The 19,789-nt window shown below is 46.1% G+C and overlaps 1 protein-coding gene and 1 long non-coding RNA gene across 2 annotated transcripts; both read left to right on the top strand.

Moving 5' to 3' along the window:
* LOC144723013 (uncharacterized) lies at positions 1 to 2,326 on the top strand. The gene is made up of 4 exons (XR_013586126.1): positions 1 to 33; positions 872 to 940; positions 1,513 to 1,607; positions 2,237 to 2,326. It is a non-coding gene; the product is annotated as an uncharacterized LOC144723013 (long non-coding RNA).
* A 960-nt stretch (positions 2,327 to 3,286) lies between these two features.
* Positions 3,287 to 18,039, top strand: LOC144722964 (uncharacterized). Its single transcript, XM_078601429.1, has 13 exons — positions 3,287 to 3,299; positions 4,623 to 4,745; positions 5,733 to 5,855; positions 8,001 to 8,123; positions 8,857 to 8,982; positions 9,227 to 9,349; positions 10,721 to 10,843; positions 11,632 to 11,754; positions 13,808 to 13,930; positions 14,399 to 14,518; positions 15,900 to 16,016; positions 16,808 to 16,927; positions 18,035 to 18,039. Exons 1-13 carry the CDS (start codon positions 3,287 to 3,289, stop codon positions 18,037 to 18,039), a joined length of 1,362 nt encoding a protein of 453 aa, XP_078457555.1.
* The last annotated feature ends 1,750 nt before the right edge of the window (positions 18,040 to 19,789 follow it).

Consider the following 19,789-nt stretch of genomic DNA (forward strand, 5'->3'; position numbering starts at 1 on the left):
CAGGGAGGCAGAATGTCACCTGACAGCCGGCGGGTAGGCGACATCATATTACTCTTCTTTTACGCTTTAATCGGACTCATAGCTTTGTACATTTCCTCAAATTGTAAAACACAGTGTGTCTTGTCGAAACGCCAAGACAACCTTCACGTAGAAAGGAAATAAAAAAAATATAAAAAAATAAACAATAAAATTATCACGACGTTTCAATTGCAACACAAACACTCATCATTATCATGATGATTTTTATTATTTTATTATTTCCCTTCTACGTGACTTTACCGATAAAACCAAGAATATGACCTTCACTCTTTGGGAGGTCTCTTCTTCTCTGCTGCTGCCCCTGTAACGTTCAACTCCCTTCCACCAGTCAGTCCCCTGGTCCCTGATCAAGTCCACACTCGTGACTTTCCTCTTCTGCTCTGTCTCCTCTGACTGACTATAGTCACCCTATATCTGTTTAAAGTTCAAGCTTCTGTGTCTTAGTTTTGAAATCTGTGCTGTATCCAATCTGGAGGTAATGTGCCCGAGCAATATTTTCAATTCCGAGTGTGATACAGTTTTGTTTATTAATTTGGTTCTGATGAGTTTTTTTGCCACTTTGATCATACAAGTCACTCTTGCGGATGGTCTCTTGAATTGTCCCCTGATGAAACTAAATCGGCTTGAACTTCATTGCCTTGCTCTTAAATTACATCTTCGAGAACGTGCATGTCCACTGCTTTTTTTTTCCGGCTAGTTAAGAAGCAGTTTAATTCAGGCACTAAAACTGTCAAACGGTAACCTATTGTAACTGTGACACCCCAATGCTACAGCTTGAACGTGTGCTTTATAAGTTGTCGTTGTTGTGTGTTTTTCCTGTTTAATATCTCAGGAAAGGTGTCTGTGTCAGCACCACAACAGCCGTGCAGGCCTACATTGGATATTACAAGAACTACTTGGGGTTCGCTTGCCCTAACACATCTTGCACTAACACATGTTACGCTACGCAGAACACACTGCGCTGTCATCGTATGCAGTCTTCAACAGAGCGTCACGCAAATGATGATATGTATGCTGAACTTCTTTCACACCGTACGTAGCCAACGTAGCCCAACGGTGTTTATCGGAGGTACGAAAACTTAAAGAAACAAAACTTAAGAGAAAACTAAACTTCGGGACCCGCTTAATGTATCCAATGTACCATATTTCTGCAGATGGTGGTTGTACAATTATATCAGCTGTCCTCGTGCTATGGATTTGGTTACCATGATGCATTTAAGGAGGCACGGTAGAAGGATGTGGCTGAGTGTCTGAGTAGTCAAAGCAGTGAGTTGGCACCACTGAGGTCCATGGTTTGGAATCGCGAGTTTGCCGTCTGTGATTAAAATGCCTTCTCTTGATCAGTGAATTGATCGTCTCGGGGCCTGTCGCCAATCACTGCAGACAACATTTCACATCGCGTTACATTTTGATCTGCACTCACTTGCATTGCAACATTTCTCATTGGATATTGATTTCTCCATTTACTTTCAGAGTTGTAGTTTCCAAGACGATGTACAGGATTGTGCAGGTCACGGACTACCAGTGCTGCCCTGGGTGGTTTCAGAGCGGAGATAATTGCCCGATATGTAAGTAACTTTCTACATCTAACAACCTACCTGGAACATTATGATTATTGAGAGGTGGCTGAGTGACAGGGTGATTGGGTGGCTGGATGGCAGCGTGGCTGGGTGGCTCGTGACTGAATGGTTGGGCGACATGGTGATTTGGTGGCTTGGTGGTTTGGTGGCTGAATTGCTGGGTGGTTGGGTGATTGCGTGACTGGGTGGCCAAGGTCTTAAGTTCGACCCGAGTTTTAAGTTATTAAACTGGGTTTTCAAATGTAGTGAGTTTAAGTTTTCAGCCCAGTCACCCAGTGGCGACAAAAGAAGGAGCGTTTCTCTGACACGGGGTGGTGCACTGCTAGTTGTGATCGCTGTGATGGAGACGTCTTCATCTCATGCAATAATGCTGATTGCATATTAGAAGATAATTCAAATAAATATTAAACAAGGAAATGTACAATACAATACCCTGTAATGGACACGAACACCATTATACAATATTTTATAAGAAATTAAAGGAATATAAACTTTGTGTTGTGACCATTTAGACGTCTAGTCTTCCGATGAAAGCGCATTTTAAATGTTTAAGGAGTTTATAAGCAATGTGCACGCTTCACGTGACGAATCTGTGAATGTCTTTGTTTACTCCACAGTTGGATGCTTGGATAACTGTCTGAACGGGGGATCCTGCGTCAGTAACAACACGTGCCTTTGTGAGCCTGGCTTCACGGGGAGTGTCTGCCAAACCGGTAAGCTTCAGAACTGAGTACTTATTCTTAGGTTTTTTTCCGGTAAAGTCACGTAGGTAAAACATTAAAATTAATAAAAGTAAAATAAAATAAAAATCACGACGTTTGCAGTCACGAAAGCTTCAAATCTAGAACTGAGTACTTATATTTAATTTGGAGCTTTCGTGACTGCAGGAATTACTCTTTGGTTCTTTCGGTAAAGTCACGTATAAAGAGAAAATAATAAATTAAATACTAGCATATGACGTTTCGACTGCAACACAAGCAATCATCATCAGGTATACATGAAATAGACACACAAATCTAGTATACTTAGAAATGTAATGTAATACAACAGAGAGTCGGATAACATAACAGTCAACACCCTACCTGGTTGATTACGTTCTTCCTGAGAATGCTAAATTTGAGAGAGGGATCAAACACAGAACCAGAGAGATATAGACAGACATATAAGTAGAGAGATATCACAGAGATACATAGAGAGAGAGACATACATAGGCACAGTGTGTACTTCCAGAGTACTTCCAGACGGAATAATTTGCTTTTACACATATTATTTGGACACGTCCGCATACATTTTGCCTTATTGTGTCCTCATTGTACCCGATATTTATATAAACCCTTTTCGTAGGAGTATTTTTGAAGTTTGCATGTTCTTCTCGTGGTCGCGTCGATTTTTCTTCGTGTCCTCGGTTTTTTCCCTCCACATTTAGAATCAATGTGCGTTTAGAGTATTCGGCTCCTGTACGTTTCCACATGATAAGCCACTTCGTTGGGCTATCAAATGTGGCCAGGTCGCTTCTTAAAAAGAGCTATATAGCTTAGAGACCTTTCCTGGTAAGAAAAAAAAATGTGTAATCAATTACTTATAAGTGTACCTCGTAGTCTAGTGGTAGTGCCTTACACCGATAATAATCCCTTCTCCAAGCCGGCCCAGCAAGCATTCTGGAAACAATGAGAGCGAGAAGTGAAGCCCTGCTTACAACCTGAATGTATCACATAGAGATTGCATCATAACATTTTAATGTACCCTTGTCATTGTCTTAACATCATCACCATGACAATGGTTTTCACGCCCATTGTCTTTAGCGCAAACGGATACAATGTAATCAGCACTGTCTATTCCTACAAATAGTTATTGTATTTCGATTTAAAGCTTTCGTGACTGCAGGGATTCATCTTCTTGGTTCTTTCGGTAAAGTCACGTAGAATGGAAATAATAAAATAATAAAAAAACATAATAAAATAATTTTTATTATGTTTAATTTATATTAATTTTTATTATGTTTTATTTTTATTATTTTATTATTTACATTCTATGTGACTTTACCGAAAGAACCAAAAAGATAGTTATTGTATATTAAGTCGGGATGTTTATCCTGCCTTCTTCGTTCACACATTATATTACCAACACGGATGCGATTGATATGAAAAGGAAGCTGCTGATCTCTAGTTGTGACATTCAGATATTCAAATGCAATGCACATGTAGTTCAATAAATGTGATAACGAAAGTCCATTGTTTGTAATCACTACAGATTACATACAAAGAACCACACTGCACCCCTTGCTCCACCCCTCACCCCCCACACTCTCAGGACATATTCAGGATTCCTACAATTCAGTGCAAACACCAAAGGCTATGGGAGAGCCAAGCTACTGCAACTTTTCGAAGATATTAAGAGTAGCGGGAGAATCATCTCAAACCGTCCCGCGAAGCTGCCTTGTTTTACCGCTAGCATCGTGATACCCATTGAAAACTCCTTCTATCGTAAATAACTGGATATAGTGTACGCAAAAAAACTAGTTAAACACATTCTAGCAACTATGTTTTATTTTACCAAGACAGGGCTCGCTAAGCTACATAGGTCTTTTTCAGAAGCGACCTGTCCACAAATGATAGCTCAACGAAAGTGGCTTATCGTTTGGACATTTATAGCAGCCAAATACTCCAAACGCGTCATGTTGATTATAAATGTGGAAGGGAAAACACGAGGACCCAGAAAAAAATCCACGCGACAAGGGGGAGAACATGCAAACTCCCAAGTATACAGGCGTCAAAGTCGGGATTGGACCTACGACCTCCTGTATACCTGGCGAGGTAGTTAACATCTCGCCACCGTGGCACAATTTATGGGCCAAGAGCTTTATACATGAACACGTGTCTATATCTCAAACATGTACGTCGCTGTATGTGTTTTGGAACATATTCACCTACGATAATGCTGTGGCTAATGGATGACCTAACCTACTTAACCCCAACACGCTTTGTGATATTCCCTTCTGAGCAGATGTCGATGAATGCGCGCTCAAGCAGAGCAAGTGCAGCCAGATCTGCAACAACACGGAAGGCTATTACACTTGCGGTTGTCAGCAGGGCTTCGTGCTGGCGGCGGACGGCTTCACCTGCGTGGGTACGCATCCGCAGAATGTGCGCACCGAAGAAGAGTGGTTGAAAGGACAAAGATGAGATATTCTGATAACACTGGTCAACACACTTTGTCTGGCATAAGATATTCCAACAGGTTTAATGTAATTTTGGGGTGCTGATTCCAAATTTGGCATCAGATGTTGTCTATCACATCAGGTTTTTGAGATATCACAAATATTGCATTTTCAAACAAAACTGCAGAAGAAAAATATTAAATAAATGTGGATATCTACATAAAATGATATTATAAACATACTATCCTAAAAATACAGCACCATATTTTAACACTAAAGCAGTCACTGACTCGCAACAACTTGCAATCATAAGTGACAGAGTTAATTTCGGGTAAAATCTATGAAAATGGGGTATGCTGATAGCATAAAATTGAGATGTGATAGAGCAAATCTGAGATCAGATTTGGAATCAGCACCCTGAAATTAGTCTAAAACAGCTGCAAAAGTCCAGGCCAGAATTTTTTTTTTGTTGACCAGTGTAATGGATGTTGGGGCTATCTCTTAAGGCAAAAGGAGGCAGAATGAAGAAATTACAGCCTAAGCCTGGGCTAACGGAAATTCTTGCCAAGGTCAGAGGGGTGAGACATAGATGGCTCAAGCACATGTTGTGTGCATGTGAAACTTCATTCGCACCGTACGTAGCCAACGGTGCTAATCGGAGGTGCATGAGGAAGAGCGTTCCAGACGGCCGCAGAAGCGCACCTGAAAGCACACGACGCAGTGAAGAGACAAAGACGATGTCGAGAGGAGACGAAGAAGATGCTCTTAGACGGGCTACGGAGATGTCACCAGTGTAGGCCAGAAGGAACTGAGGGAGCCCAAGGATGAGATTGGGAAGGATCTGGTGAAAGCAACAGTGCTCTTCACGTGGAGAGAATGTCACCGATGACGCCTCGTATGTAAATCCAGGTGAGTGTAATGTGTAATGTGTGTGTTTGTGTCTTGTGGTCTGCCAGATGTGAACGAGTGCCTCACCAGTAACGGCAATTGCTCGCACACGTGCGTCAACACGGAGGGCGGATGGTCGTGCCAGTGTCCCGAAGGATTTGTTTTGAACAAAGACGGTCTCACCTGTACAGGTACGATATACATACCTGTCAATCCCTTAACAAGTGCCTACCTTAGTACAGACCAATTCAAACCGTATTGATCACCCCGTGCCCTTATAAATCTCAACGTTCATCCTACAAAGTCCCATCACAAGAGACAAACACAAACAGAAAAAATAAAATTGTCCATATTTAAACGGCCGTACGCCGTACGGACCTGAAAACCCAATTCCCCTGTACAAGAATACGGGGTAAACCGTATGGGTTAACAGCAATGGATATATTTTCGTGCTAACCATTTGCAATTATGAATCAACGGCGAGTTCAAGATAAATACAAGTAAATGGACAGATACGGATAATTAATCTGGTTGTCTCTTCAGTGCGGGGGGGGTGGGCAGTGTTCGTGCGTTGGTTTGCTGAACTATGAACCCAGCAGTTCAGTTCCCGGCCGTGGCTAACGTGCGTGACGAGTGATATCTCAAATGGCCCTCGGCCCCCTAACTCCTCCAGCAACCCAGGGAGGGTTTGGTGAGAGAAATGGACGTCCAATGGGTCTACGCGAGACGCATTTCAAATGTCTTTCGCATTGCCTCGTCTGATTACCCGCCCTGCAGAAGGTACTGTGAAAGGCGCTGTGAGGTTGTGCATTGTGGGTATTTGCTTTGAGACCTGAGTACAAATGCCAATCGCAAGTCGAACAGCGAAATAAACGTTTGCATTCATTGACGCAGACGTTCAGAGTGGAGAGTCGAACGCTTTCAATGCATGAAAAACAGAAGTTCCCAAACATTTTTGTTAGGGTGGTCCCCATATCAAGACCACTGGTTCCCGTGCCTCCTCAATCCCCTCCCATTCTCCCCCAGCCCTCCCCTCAAATTACAACTAAGGTCACTGAGGCCACAATGCGGAGACATTGCATGTCCACGGCATCAGTCAGCGTGGTGTTAGCAAAGGCGTATGTTTAATGCCCTGCATCAGTGCCCTTTGCCGCCGCAGCTATGTGGCGCTGACGTTTGCCGATCACATTTTAATGTTTTCCTGCACGGTATCCATGCCTCAGTCTGCGCCACACCCACGCCCCTCCCCCCAGCCTTTGAGAGGCGAGGCGGGCAAAGCCCAAATGTTGAGAACATATTAATGATTCTGCTTGTTCCCCAGGAAAGCCTCATCCGGTCTTTTCAGGAGGATCCTGCCAAACATTTAGTGGTGGGGGAGGGGGGCGACGATTGCTGTGTATGGATACCAGTTGAGGAATTTGCAGGTCATTTTCAAATCTGTAAACATTTGGACCTTTTTGCCGGCACACAGTGGCCTACTCTCGTGAATGCCGCCGCAGGATCTTTAACACCCCCTGTAGAAGCAGACGGCGCGTATTTTTTACGGAAATAAACCGGCAGAAATAACCAAGAGTGGCCGCTGGATTCGAACCGCTAGGCCATGTCACCAAAGACAAGTATCCTCTGTATAGCCTGAACAGACTGTTGGCACTGTTGGCACGGCACACGAGGGGGTGGGTGACCAGCACCACGCCGACCGCCTTCGTCTCCCCAGTGGCGATTGTTTTTACACACCGCACCAGGTACTCATTTAAGGCTGAGCTGACCTAGGGGAGGTCCAGGGCCAGTTCGGATAATCGTCACTGGTGTTAGCCGTGAGCGGGAAATCGAACTTGGGCCGCAAGGTTCGTAGTGCGGCACGCTAAACGCTAACGCCACCGCTCCCCATGTCACCACCACCTCTATGAGCAGTGCCGGATTATCCTCGTAGCAAAAGTAGCTACACTAGTAGCTACGGGCCCCGCACTTTCAAGTGCCCCGCGCTAAATGCTTTTAAGCTATCAATGCTGGTTCAGTGAATCTGCACTTGCTCTATTACTATAGTACTATACCGCCTTCAAATTTTATGAACGACTGGGTGTTTAAAGTTAGCGATTTATCGTATTATCTGGCTGTATAGCAAATGCAAAAAAACAATTACTTTACTTTTTTGTGTTTTAATATTTACGTGTTTTTTTATGTATTTAGGGCCCCTTTATAACATATGCTACGGGCCCCCCACTAGCTTAATCCGGCACTGTCTATAAGCAACGTGGGGGGGGGGGCGGCATGCCACTCAGGAGGGCCGGCAATGGTCAAACTGCGTCCTCGCGTTTTTCTGTTTGCCGTTGCCGCAGATGTGGACGAGTGCGCGGCCAACACGGACAAGTGCATGCAGCGGTGCAAGAACACGCTCGGCTCGTACGCCTGCAGCTGCGACGCCGGATACACGCTTTCTGAAGACGGGCAGAGTTGTGTCGGCAAGTCCCTTGTGCGGCGTGACGCCGTTGATTTGTGTTTTTTTTAATATACGGCCACCATCGTGTACGCCGGCGGCGTCTTTCGAAGAACTTCACGCCGCATCTCATCGCAACGCGTGTTCAAAAGGGCACCCCCAGTGCCAGCTGTCCATGTCGGCGCAAGCTGGCTCGGCACGTGGCATGCAAAACGGGCATCGAGTTTGGCAGTGGGGGGGGGGGGCGATAACTGCTGTGCGTAATCCCAAGTCCGCGCAGTGCAACCATCGGCAGTCATGTTAAGAATGCTGCACCGTGGGATAACTTTTTAAGGCAATTGCTGCACAGTGAAAGTCAAGTGTTGGGACCCACGATTCTGGGTACAAGTGGGAATAGAACTTAGTTAATAGTGCAGTTTTCATTGGTAAAGGGTTTTTACTTTGTGTTTCTAAAAAAAAAAATACTAATGGATAACTGTTCATACGTCCGTTTAAGTATATTGATCTTGAAACATCCTTAAAAATACATTTATAAAAGGGCCGTAAGGTGTGCAGTGCAGTCTCCAACTAGTATTCACTCAACCACTCTGTCCTAACCATCTACTATGAATCAGGGACATCTCCTGAAACGTCACCTGTTATATGTTTCTCTTTAGAGCAGCGTTATTGACGAATATGTTGGGGGTTTTGTTGTTGTTGTTGTTGTTTCCGCGTCACTGCTCTCTCATATTTAAGATGCTTCTGTTTTCTTTGCGAAGATGTGGACGAGTGCTTGCTTAAGTCTGCCGGATGCGACGCAGGCTGCGTGAACGACGTGGGCACGTATTACTGCTCTTGCAATTCGAGTAGCTACATCCAAGGCTCCAGAAATGGCTCGTGTGCAGGTATGTGTTACGATATGCAGTCAACTTGAGACGTTTTTTTTAATCGATTCCGTGTCACGTTTTGCGTTCTGATTTTAGTAACAAGAGTAATACAACCTATGACTAACTTACCGAGAGTGCGACCGACCTTGTCGGATCTTTGAAACTGAGTCTGGATAGTGCTCTCTTCTCACACCTGTTTTCCCATGCCCCCCTCCCCACCCCACCACCACCTCATCCCTTCGCTCCTTGCACGACCATCAAGATGTGAACGAGTGTCAGCTGTACCCGGGCTTTTGTGAGGTCAACTGCACCAACACCCTGGGCAGTTTCAAGTGCTCCTGTAAAGCTGGCTTCACTGTGGCGCAGGACGGCCACAGCTGCATTGGTAGGGCTGCAGCACGCTCCACGGTGTCACGCTCACGGATTGTCTAGAGGGGGGCCCAACCCTCAAGTCTAATAATTCCATATTCCCATGCAGGATCACCCAGAGGGTTTCTAGAGGCTCAGGGCTGGAGACGGAATTCAATGTGTGGGCCCTCATTATTCATGAGTGAGGAAAGCAGCCTGTTGTAGTGCCCTCTTTTGCGTGAAGCCTCGGGAAAATTCGCAATTTTGCCCCCTCCAGACCCCACCGCCCCTGTCCGGATGACCCAACCTAGTTCCCATGACCATTCAGAAGCAAGCCAGTCGAGTGTGCAGTATTCAGCCTGGCCAGCGTTCGCACAGTAGCCTTCGCGTGCTAAGCTGGCACCAACTGGGCCATGCGGATCTGTTGATCTGGGCCTCGTGGCTAGCTTTGCTGCTTTGCTGAGGCAGCTGCACTCTCTTAGCCAGGCCACCGTCAAAAGCAGTCACGACGTTGCAGGACCATTGTGGAAGAGAGGGCACGCGGTGCATGCAAATATTGAATATTGGCTAGAAAATTGAAACATAATAGCCGATCGCTTTTTGGGATGACATAACCTAAAAGAAACAAATGTTAAATGTTGAAATAAAATGTGTATCATTCATTCCGGACATTTGTTTGCACGGAGAAGGAGGAAGAGGGCGGAGGAGATGGAACAGCGGCGGCTAAGCCCCCTTGAGTCACTCTGGTCTTGGAACGTTGGAGCAAAACGCTCGCCGTGCCGTGCCGTTTTTGGAACAGACCAAAGCACCTTGGCTACGTTTTTCACTGGTTGTGGAACCGTGTCAAGAGCAGACCTGAGGGCTCATGTGGGAGCCTTTAAAGAATGGGAGCACAGATCAATGATAATTATGAGTTGCAACTCAGTCACCCTGTTACGCAGTTTGTTGGATTTTGTGGAAAAAACTACCAAGCACTGAATTCTCCTAACTTTTTGGCCAATCAAGTCATGTTATAATTTAAGCCACTCCCATATTCAAGCATCCAAGGCTTGAAATCACACTAAACTTTTACCGGGTCACTGGTCAACCGGAATAGGTACGTGGCAAGTAGCTACAGTCATAACAAGAGGTATACTGGATGTGGTGTGCTGGGCATATACATATTTTTCCAGATCACTGATCCGGACAGATCTGGCTGAAATGCAACGCTTTAAAAAAAGAAGGCAGATACTCCTCAACCTTTCCACCGCCCCTGATTTTATTTAAGTCAAAGCTTGGCAACGGCTGCCCTCCTGCCGTGGACGCCCAGTGACGTGATCCGATCGTGGTCTGATCGCACCGCGCGTTCGCCCCCCCCCCCCCCCCCGTGTGACACCACCGCTCCTCTACCTGCGCGCATTGTTTGCAGACGTGGATGAGTGCGCCGCCGGTCTCAGCGGATGTGCCCAGTTCTGCGTCAACACCTTCGGCTCCTTCAGCTGCTCGTGCGGCAGTGGGTACGGCATTGCCGGCGATGGCAAAGGCTGCGTAGGTAAATGCTCCGTTATTCCATGCCGTGTTGATAAAGTGGAAAGTTGCTGAGACTTTAAAAAGAAACGAAAAAGCGCAACCTCGTGGCACCAGTTCGGCTGAGGACAACACATTTTGTGCACAGATTGAGCGCAGGATTGGTGTCGTTTTAACATCCAAAGCATGCTGGGGGTGCTGCTACACGTTGCTGTATAAGAGACCGTTTTGCATATATATTGTCCGCCGAGCTGTGTAATCAGGTGCGCCACAATTAGTCCATCGGCCGGTCGCGTGTGATGGGGTAAAGTGTGGGAGTACACACACTTTGCATCAGATTATACTGGTAGGAGCCACCTGGTTCCACCAGCCCACAGGGGATTATTGTGTCCGTCCGTCCGTTGTGCAGGGAGGGGCTGGTTGGGGAGGGTGGGGCTGGGTGGGGGTGGGAGGGGTGGGGCTGGGTGGGGAGGGGCTGGTCACCCCGTGGTGCCCTTATAAAACTCAATGCTTAACCTACTCACGTCAGCTTGTGCTCGCCCTCACAGTCGGGCATATTTGCGGAATACACCACGCCGCCGTTGACCCTGGCCACTGATCGAGCAACCCAACGTTCCTACCAGCTCCGTCCGCAGGAATGTGTTTCTAATTGTGCATTGTGCGGAAGTAGTCACAAAGCACTGACTGTTGTGGCTTTTCTTTTTACTTAAGAAAAAAACTCAACCTGTGCCTTTCCCTAAGAGCAAACCCCTTTATCTGCCTATGTTTCTCTTGCAAAACGATGTCACTTTGTCCTTTATCCGGGGCTGGCAGACGTGAACGAATGCCTCAATAAGAACGGCGGCTGCTCCCAGATGTGCAACAACCACAACGGATCGTTCAGCTGCGGCTGTAACCCCGGGTACTCGCTCGACCCGGACAACGCGACCTGCTCCGGTGAGTCCCGTCTCTGCGCCTCCTCTTCTCTCGTCCAATTCGACGATCCTCGCCCGGCGTCGCGGTGGTTGATTGCTTCTCGTCGCGGCTTCTCCGATGTCCGTCTCGGCCGATGCGGGAACGGCAGCGCGTCCCCCCGCCACACCGCGCAGTCACTTGTCGACTGGTTGTCTTCCATCAACTGATCGCTGCGGACACACGTGGACAAGGCATTGACTTGAGTGGCAGCCTTTAAAAATAAATATTTCTGGATTTAATTGATAAAGCACACACCTTTGATGCTGCTAATCCTGCATAATGCACGGGCATAATGACTTTGAAACCCCCCGCCCACCTCCTACGCATTTCACAAGTAGTACTAATCACATTCCTGCATTTCCCATAAATATGCTAAATTCTTCTTGATATGCAAATTATTTTGTCAAGGCGCCCTTCCCCCCTTCCAACCCAGCTTAAATATACGCTCCAAGCGTGGTGGTGTTTCATTCAGACGCTGTCTCCCCGACAGACCTGGTCTTGACCTGAGGACGGCTGCTTGCGTTGTGGCCGAAACGTCGTGAGAATTATTTTATTATGTTTTTTATTTATTATTTTATTACTTCCCTTCTACGTGACTTTACCGAAAGAACCAAGAAGAAAAAAGCACACACCATCACATAGACAGACTGATCTGAGTGTAAACTTTCCCGAACGTGGATGTGTTTGCCCTTGTATCTCGAGTGTTGGCTGCGTACGGTGCAACAGAAGTTCAGCGTACATGCACACAACGGGAGCACCTCTCAAAGCTTAAAAAGGGCAACACAAATTGGATAGGACGGTGATGGCTGCACTCCTGGATCTCCTAAAGCCCCCCCCCCCCCCCCAACAGATTGCCGCAAAGCGTAGAAACACACCCATACTCATTTAACGCCAAATTACATCTCGAGATCACGTGTTTATTTTAGATGATTTTTTTTACGTTGCATGGAAATGTGCTCCTTCTTCTCTGTCCTTTCTGTTCAGCCTCTTTACGCAGGCCGCTGGGTCCATGGACCCGTGGTGGCAGCAGCAGTCCTCCACTGCTGCCCATCGTCATCACATTCCACCTGTCGCTGATGTTTTCTCATCATTCCTCTCGGCTTCAGTGCCTCCTCCTCCGCCCCATCAGTTCAACTTTGTCCGGGTCATCCTCTGCCAGTTTCCTTCCACTGGCGTCATTGCTTTTGCCTGATTCCTGTTTGGTGCCCTTCTTCTCACATGACTATAGCAACTTTACAACTGATCTTGACTGTCCTAAGGAGAGACTGGTCATAGTATTGACAATTGAAAAACGCACAGCTGGACAGGTAACTCGATGTTTGTCCTCTCAAAAGTGAAAATGTCTTCATATTGTTTTCATTATTATCATCATCATCATCAGCCATCGTCTATCCACTGCTGAATGAAGGACTTCCCACACCATAGTCCTGCCTATGAACTTATTTCATCTCTCCATCTCCGCGGTAGTCATCCTCTCAGATGCGTTCTCTCCTTTGGTAGCCATCTATTGTAAAACAAATTCCATTTAAGGCCACAGCGTTACTGAAGAATGTGTTGATTTTAAAACAAATGCCATTTATGCTTGTGCACCACTAACAACGCAAGTGCTGCCGAATAATTTGTTTCGCTTTTTACATTTTTCTCATCTCTTTTGTATGTATGTAGGTACTGTGTGTATGTTGAACTTGTTTCACACCGTACGTAGCTAACCGTGCTAATCGGAGGTGCAGGGGAAGGACAACAAACTAAACACAAAGCAGTTCTAAAGAAATTCGATTTCAATCTAGATTTAAAAACTCATAGCTCCATAATATTGGAAGGAAGAACGTTCCAGACGGCCGCAGAAGCGCACCTGAAAACGCGCGATGCGATGGCCGTCTCTGTTCGATGGCGAGCCAAAAGCCGCCACTGCGAGGATGACCGGGGTTCGTGTGATGGTTTATGCTCCTTGACAAGATGAGCGAGGTGCCTGTGGTTCATTTGTGGCGAGCACTTTGTGTGTGTAATGAGCGCGGCCTTCTGCTCTTTGTTGCAGACGTCGATGAGTGCCAGATGCACAATGGGGGCTGCTCACAGATATGTTCCAACAGCAAAGGGTCGTTCTCCTGCTCGTGCAACAACGGCTACACGCTGGCCTCCGATGGCCACAATTGCAACGGTAAAACTGACCTTTGTGCGCGTGATTAACCTGTAAGGGCGGATATGCGGTGGTCAGATACGCGACGTCCCCTCTGCTCCATGAGATATGCGGATCGCCTTCGTGTAAGTACTCTAAGGTCAAGGCACATTTGTCTGCAGGGCTGATAGGGCTTTAACCAGTGCAGCTCCCAAGCTTTGGACCGCTTTGCCTTTGCTCATGAGACGATCAGAATCGTTCGCTATATTGAAGTCTCTCTTGAAAACTCGCCTCTTTAAACTGGCCTTGACCCCCCGGTCATGGCCGTTTAACCCTGCTTCTGTTTATTTTCGTCTTTGCATACACAGGCGCATTGTGATCTACAGATGAAATGCGCCTTACGAATTTAAACCATTATTTTAACTTGTCCATATCTACCTCCATCTCTTCTTAGATTGGTGGAGTATAATGCCAAAGTAAGTCTATGGAATGATCTCTTTTATCTTGCAGATACGGATGAGTGTACCAGTAACAATGGCGGCTGCCATCAAGTGTGTGTCAACTGGCCAGGAGGTTTCTCCTGTGCCTGCAATGTTGGATACGTGCTCAACTCAAAGACCGGGTGCAAAGGTATAAAGCGTGAGAGGATACACAGCTATGCGTACGGTGCGAAAGAAGTTCAACATACACACGTACATGAGTGCCACGGTGGCGAGATGGAAAGTCCCTTGCCTGGTATTTGAAATTTGCATGTTCTCCCTGTGATCACGTGAATTTTTCTCCGGGTCCTCCGATTTTTTTCCCCTTCACGTGTATAAACTTGCATTTAGAGTATTTGGCTGCTAGACATTTCCACATGATAAGCCACTTCGTTGAGCGATCATTCTGAACAATAGCTATATAGCTCAGTGGGCCTTACCTGATAAAATACGAAAACATGTGTTTTAAATAGTGTTTAAACATAAAACCGCTTAACAGACATTTATATATTTACGCGACCCAACCCCTATTAAAAAAAAACCTGTATTATGGATGCTATTGGTCGCGAAAGCCTACAATGCCATAGAATATGCTTCCTCTTTATGCAGGTATGTTGATCTTCTTTCACACCCAGTACGTAGCCAACCAAACAGGCCACCTAGTTTCAAGGATAGTGTCAACAGTATCAACACATTTTTGTCCGTACTATTAGTACCACAAGTATGTGTGGTAAATGCAGACGCAATACCTTGAAATTGGTGTATGTTTGCTGTTTGAACATCTCAACACTTGTATTTATGCCAGAAAGGAGTTTGTATGTTCTCCTCGTGGTCAGCGTATATTTGTCTCCGGGTACTCCGGTTTTTCCTTCCGCATTTAGGAACATGCGTTTAGAGTATTTGACTGCGATATAGAAAACAAAACATTTCCACATGATGAAAGCCAATTCGTTGAGCTATCATTTGTGACCATGTCGCTTCCCCTCAAAACCTCCCTCTTCAACCCCAGTGCCTTTGGACCCCCCCCCCCTCAATCACGTCCGTTCTCTCCACCCCTTGCTCACTCCCGTCCATCCCCTCCCATTCTCAGTGTGTATTTCTGAGCCCTGGGATGTTTGCTGCATTCGGGGTGCATTACTAATGTGAATCGGTGTTGTTTTGAAATCCTTTATATTAAGTTCACTTGCTTGCTTGCTTGCGCGCTTACCACCGTGCAAATCTTTCGGTCGTTTTTTTAACCCACTTCCCGTGATCCAATCGAGCTGACATTTTGCACACAGACTCGTTGTGCGTGACAATTTATTTTCGTGCAAAATGTTTTCCAAAATTTTCCACTTTTAAGGAAATTTTTTTTTCATATTTAATTAAAAATACCAATGTGATAAAAATGAAACTCTTACTCAAGAAAAACAGAAATGAATAATAAAATAAAACCGATGCCACGCGTATAAAGGATTTATAGTGAAAAACTTTGTTTTTACGGGTTAATTTTTGTTGTTGTTGTTGTTGTTATTGTTGTGGTATGCCAACAGATGTGAATGAGTGCAGTCCAAATCCCTGTCAGAGGACCTGCACGAACACTGAAGGCTCTTTCCAGTGTACATGTGATCCTGGCTACAAACTGGCTCCCGATGGACTCGCCTGCATTGGTAAACATAACTTCTGTGACACTTCTGTGTCCATTAAACTACGCTTGAATTTTATACACAATATATTTACTAACGCTGCTGATAGTACAGCGTGAATTTATTCCCCGCATCGAGTTATTTTAATATAAAGACATAATGTATGGCATACCAAACTCCAGGTAATGTTTGGATGTAAACCAATTAATCGTAGCTAATTCCACACTCAATAGTCATACTAACAGCATTGGGTAGCTAATTTCTCCAGGAAGTTGATAAGACATTCTACACTTGACGATCGAGCAAACCTAACATCAGAATGCGCGGTCCTCACTTTCATCGCTGCAACACAGTAGTGTATGAATACCACTCGTTCTGTGGGAATGACACGAACAAACATCCAACGCATTAATGGATCTGTCCTCCGCACGTGCGTACATTTATTTGCTTTTGAAACAAACAAAACGTGCACTCAGTACACCGTATGGAATTCGCAGCGGGGAAACAAATCTCGATTGGTGTGCAGGCGGTGCAACTGCACCAGGGCCGAACGGGCCACGGGGTGAACCCAGACGTTGGGTTACAAAAGAGGGAGGGAAACTGCAGAGGTGGTCAGATGTAATTCTTTGCACCAGGGCACCAGGCACACCACGCTATGCCACTGCGTACGGATGGGGTGGATTCATGTTGGTACGTACGTAACTGTGTTTTACAGCTTCGGGCGTAATCGGGGGGTTGTTTTGCCATGAACTCGCTAATCAGCTGTTAATGCGCATCCGTTGTATTTGTTGACGTATGCATTTATTGACACCCAGACGTGGACGAGTGTGCCGCCGGGTCCTCAAACTGCCAAGGGGAGTGCGTCAACACGCTTGGGTCCTACAAGTGCAGCTGCACCTATGGCTATGAACTTCAGTCCGATGGCTCATGCGCACGTAAGAACCAAATGATGCCACGGGGCCCGTCTCCCTCGTCCCGTGCGCATCTTGCGCGCCCCTGCAATGCATTGCCTTGTCTAATCTGCACAGCAAAAAATCGTTATTCACCTTATTGTGGGGATATGCAAAACAATATAGATGGATAATACGCCCCCCCCTCCCCCCTCCATATTTGTATGTGTCTTGCCACATAAAAATAAGTATTTTTTTTTACACATTCCATGAGCCACTCGGCCCTTTTGGAGTGTATTTTTTTTCGACGGCGTTGGTTTAATACAGGAAAACTCTGAACTGCTATCGACATTCATTGTCTAATCAGAAGTCAGGCTTGGATAAACCAATGCTGCCAGTTGTTCTGTAGGCAAGGGCCCCCTCTCTGTTAGATATGGGTCCCAGTTTGACGCAAACATGTCCAAGACATTAAGCTGCAGAGCTCACGTCCGTTCAGAGGCAATGCTAATCTTGTGTCTCTGCAATGTTTTTTTACTTAATGCTTAAAGCAATGCAACTTTGTGTCACGTTTCCCTTTGCCAATCCACTGCTGGACCAATTCCCCCCCGCACTGTGTCGGTCATGGGGATTGTTTGACCGTACTTCACCGTACTGGGTGAGCGCGGGTTGACGAAGGGGAGCTCCGGAACCAGTTCAGATATCACTCACCACTCACCTTCGCCGTGGCCATAAATCAAATGCAGGTGGCTTGGTTTGTGGAGCAGTGCACTCACCACCGTGCAACCGCTCCCTCTCTCATTGCAGTGGCGAGACTCACTGCGGCGGCGAGATGTTAATTACCTCGCCTGGTTTACAGGAGCTCGTGGGTTCGATTCCGACCCTGATGCCTGTGTATTTGGAGTTTGCATGTCTCTCTCCCCGTGGTCACGTGGATTTTTCTGTGGGTCCTCCGTTGTGTCCCTACACATTTTTTTAAACATGCGTTTAGAGTATTTGGTTGTAATTCATTTCCACGTGATGAAAAGCCACTTTGTTGCGCTATCATTCGTGCGAGCCAGGTCGCTTCTGAAAAAGAGCGATATAGCTCAGTGGGCCTCACCTGGTAAAATTAAAATAGGTAAATAGGTAAGGTTTCATTGCGCCCCCGTGCAGGATGATGTTCAAAAGTTCTCTCTGGTCTTCGAGTCACAGCTGGGACAAACCATCGCAGCTCCCTCCTCTTTCCTATTGTCGGGAGTAGTTCATGTACCCCAATGCGCTTTTAAATCGAAATTGAAAACTCATTACTTGACAACTGCTCTTTTGTGTTTATTCATAATCAACGATTTTTGGGTTTAGATCGCGTTATTTATAAATGTGTCGTAACCCTCCACCACCTGATACGGCCAATCAGTAAAAATGTGTCACGTTGACAAAAGACAAATAGTTCACTGCTTTAGCCCACCGGTGTGTTGAAGCCACAACATTTGCAATTTGAGTACGACGTTTCGCTGGTAATTGCATCCAGCATCATCGGGCAATTCGCCAGAATGGACACATTTTTACTGATTGGCCGTGTCGGGTGGTGGAGGGTTACGACACATTTATAAATAACGCGATCTAAACCCAAAAATCGTTGATTATGAATAACATTGGTCGCGAAAGCCTACGTGTTAAACTTTTGTGTTTAGTTTGTTGTCTTTCCCTCCGCATCTCTGAGCACGGTTGGCTACGTACGGTGCCCGAAAGAAGTTCAACATACATACACCCATCCAACTATTCACATATTCGTCCGTCCTTAAAACTGTGTATCCATTCATCCACCTATCTGTCTATCCGTCTATTTACTCATCTATCACACCATGTATCTATCCATCCACCCACCCACCCATCTATCAAACCATCTAGCCATTCCATTTGATAATGTCAAATTATGGATATATTTACCGTGTCGTTTTCGTTTTTTCGCGTCGTTTTTTCCCAGGCTCCTCTGCGTGCGCCGACATTTTGCCACTGTGCGTGAACGCGGACGGATGCGTGGTCGTCACCGTCGAACTAAACTCTATCGCCGTCTGCATCTGCACCTCCGGCTACATCCTCTACAATGACTCTTACACGCTCTGCATTGGTAAGTCTCGTGCGCTTCACCTTGAACGATGCGAATTCAACCCCGATGACGCTTGGAGAGCTGAATGGAGTTCAAAGGAACTCGCAAACAAACACCTCGTCGTGTTAGACCCAACACAGAAGATCCCTGGGTTTGATCTTCCACGAAGCTCATGGTCTGCCCTAAATGGCATCCGCGGATACCTGAAGCACAAAAGCGTCGTTTATTCTAATCGCTGAACGTCATTTAACGAGCATAAGCATATCTGAGAGAACTAAACGAGTTGACACTTAAATACTGGCAGTCAATTGTCCATTTGCAGGCCAGTGCTTGGTACGCACCTTTGATTGGCAGGGTTGGCTGCGTACGGTGCGAAAGAGGTCCAACATACATACACACAGGCACCTTGTCCTGGACTGGGACAGCTGCCACCTTGAGGTCCTCTTTGCTAAACTGTAGCAAAGCATTGGAATGGTTGAGATCAGGGATTCATTTCAGCCAAAGCTGCCTTGGACTGATGGGTCTGGGTTTGGGGGGAAGGGGGCAGGTGGCGTGTGGTGGGGATCCAAGGGGGTTGGGGAGATCATGGAAAATAAACCCATGGAAATGTAGTCCTGATTCAGATGAGATTTGGCGTAATGTGATTTGAGTTGCCGTCCAGATGTTAACTACCTCGCCTGGTATACGGCAGGTCGTGGGTTCAATCCCGACCCTGACGCCTGTATATTTGGAGTGTGCATGTTCTTCCCCTGGTCGCGTGGATTTTTCTCTGGGTCCTCCGTTTTTTTCCTTCACATTTAGAAACACGCGTTTAGAGTATT

This window comes from Lampetra planeri, chromosome 16 (assembly GCF_965212315.1).
Source record: "Lampetra planeri chromosome 16, kcLamPlan1.2.h2, whole genome shotgun sequence".
In the NCBI taxonomy this organism is placed as follows: Eukaryota; Metazoa; Chordata; class Hyperoartia; order Petromyzontiformes; family Petromyzontidae; genus Lampetra; species Lampetra planeri.

Bases quoted from the DNA above. Each gene is read 5' to 3' on its own strand.
- LOC144722964 (XM_078601429.1), top strand. The intron at 8,124-8,856 runs GCAAGTCCCTTG...TTCTTTGCGAAG, and splicing joins AGACGGGCAGAGTTGTGTCG to ATGTGGACGAGTGCTTGCTT. The intron at 8,983-9,226 runs GTATGTGTTACG...ACGACCATCAAG, and splicing joins CAGAAATGGCTCGTGTGCAG to ATGTGAACGAGTGTCAGCTG.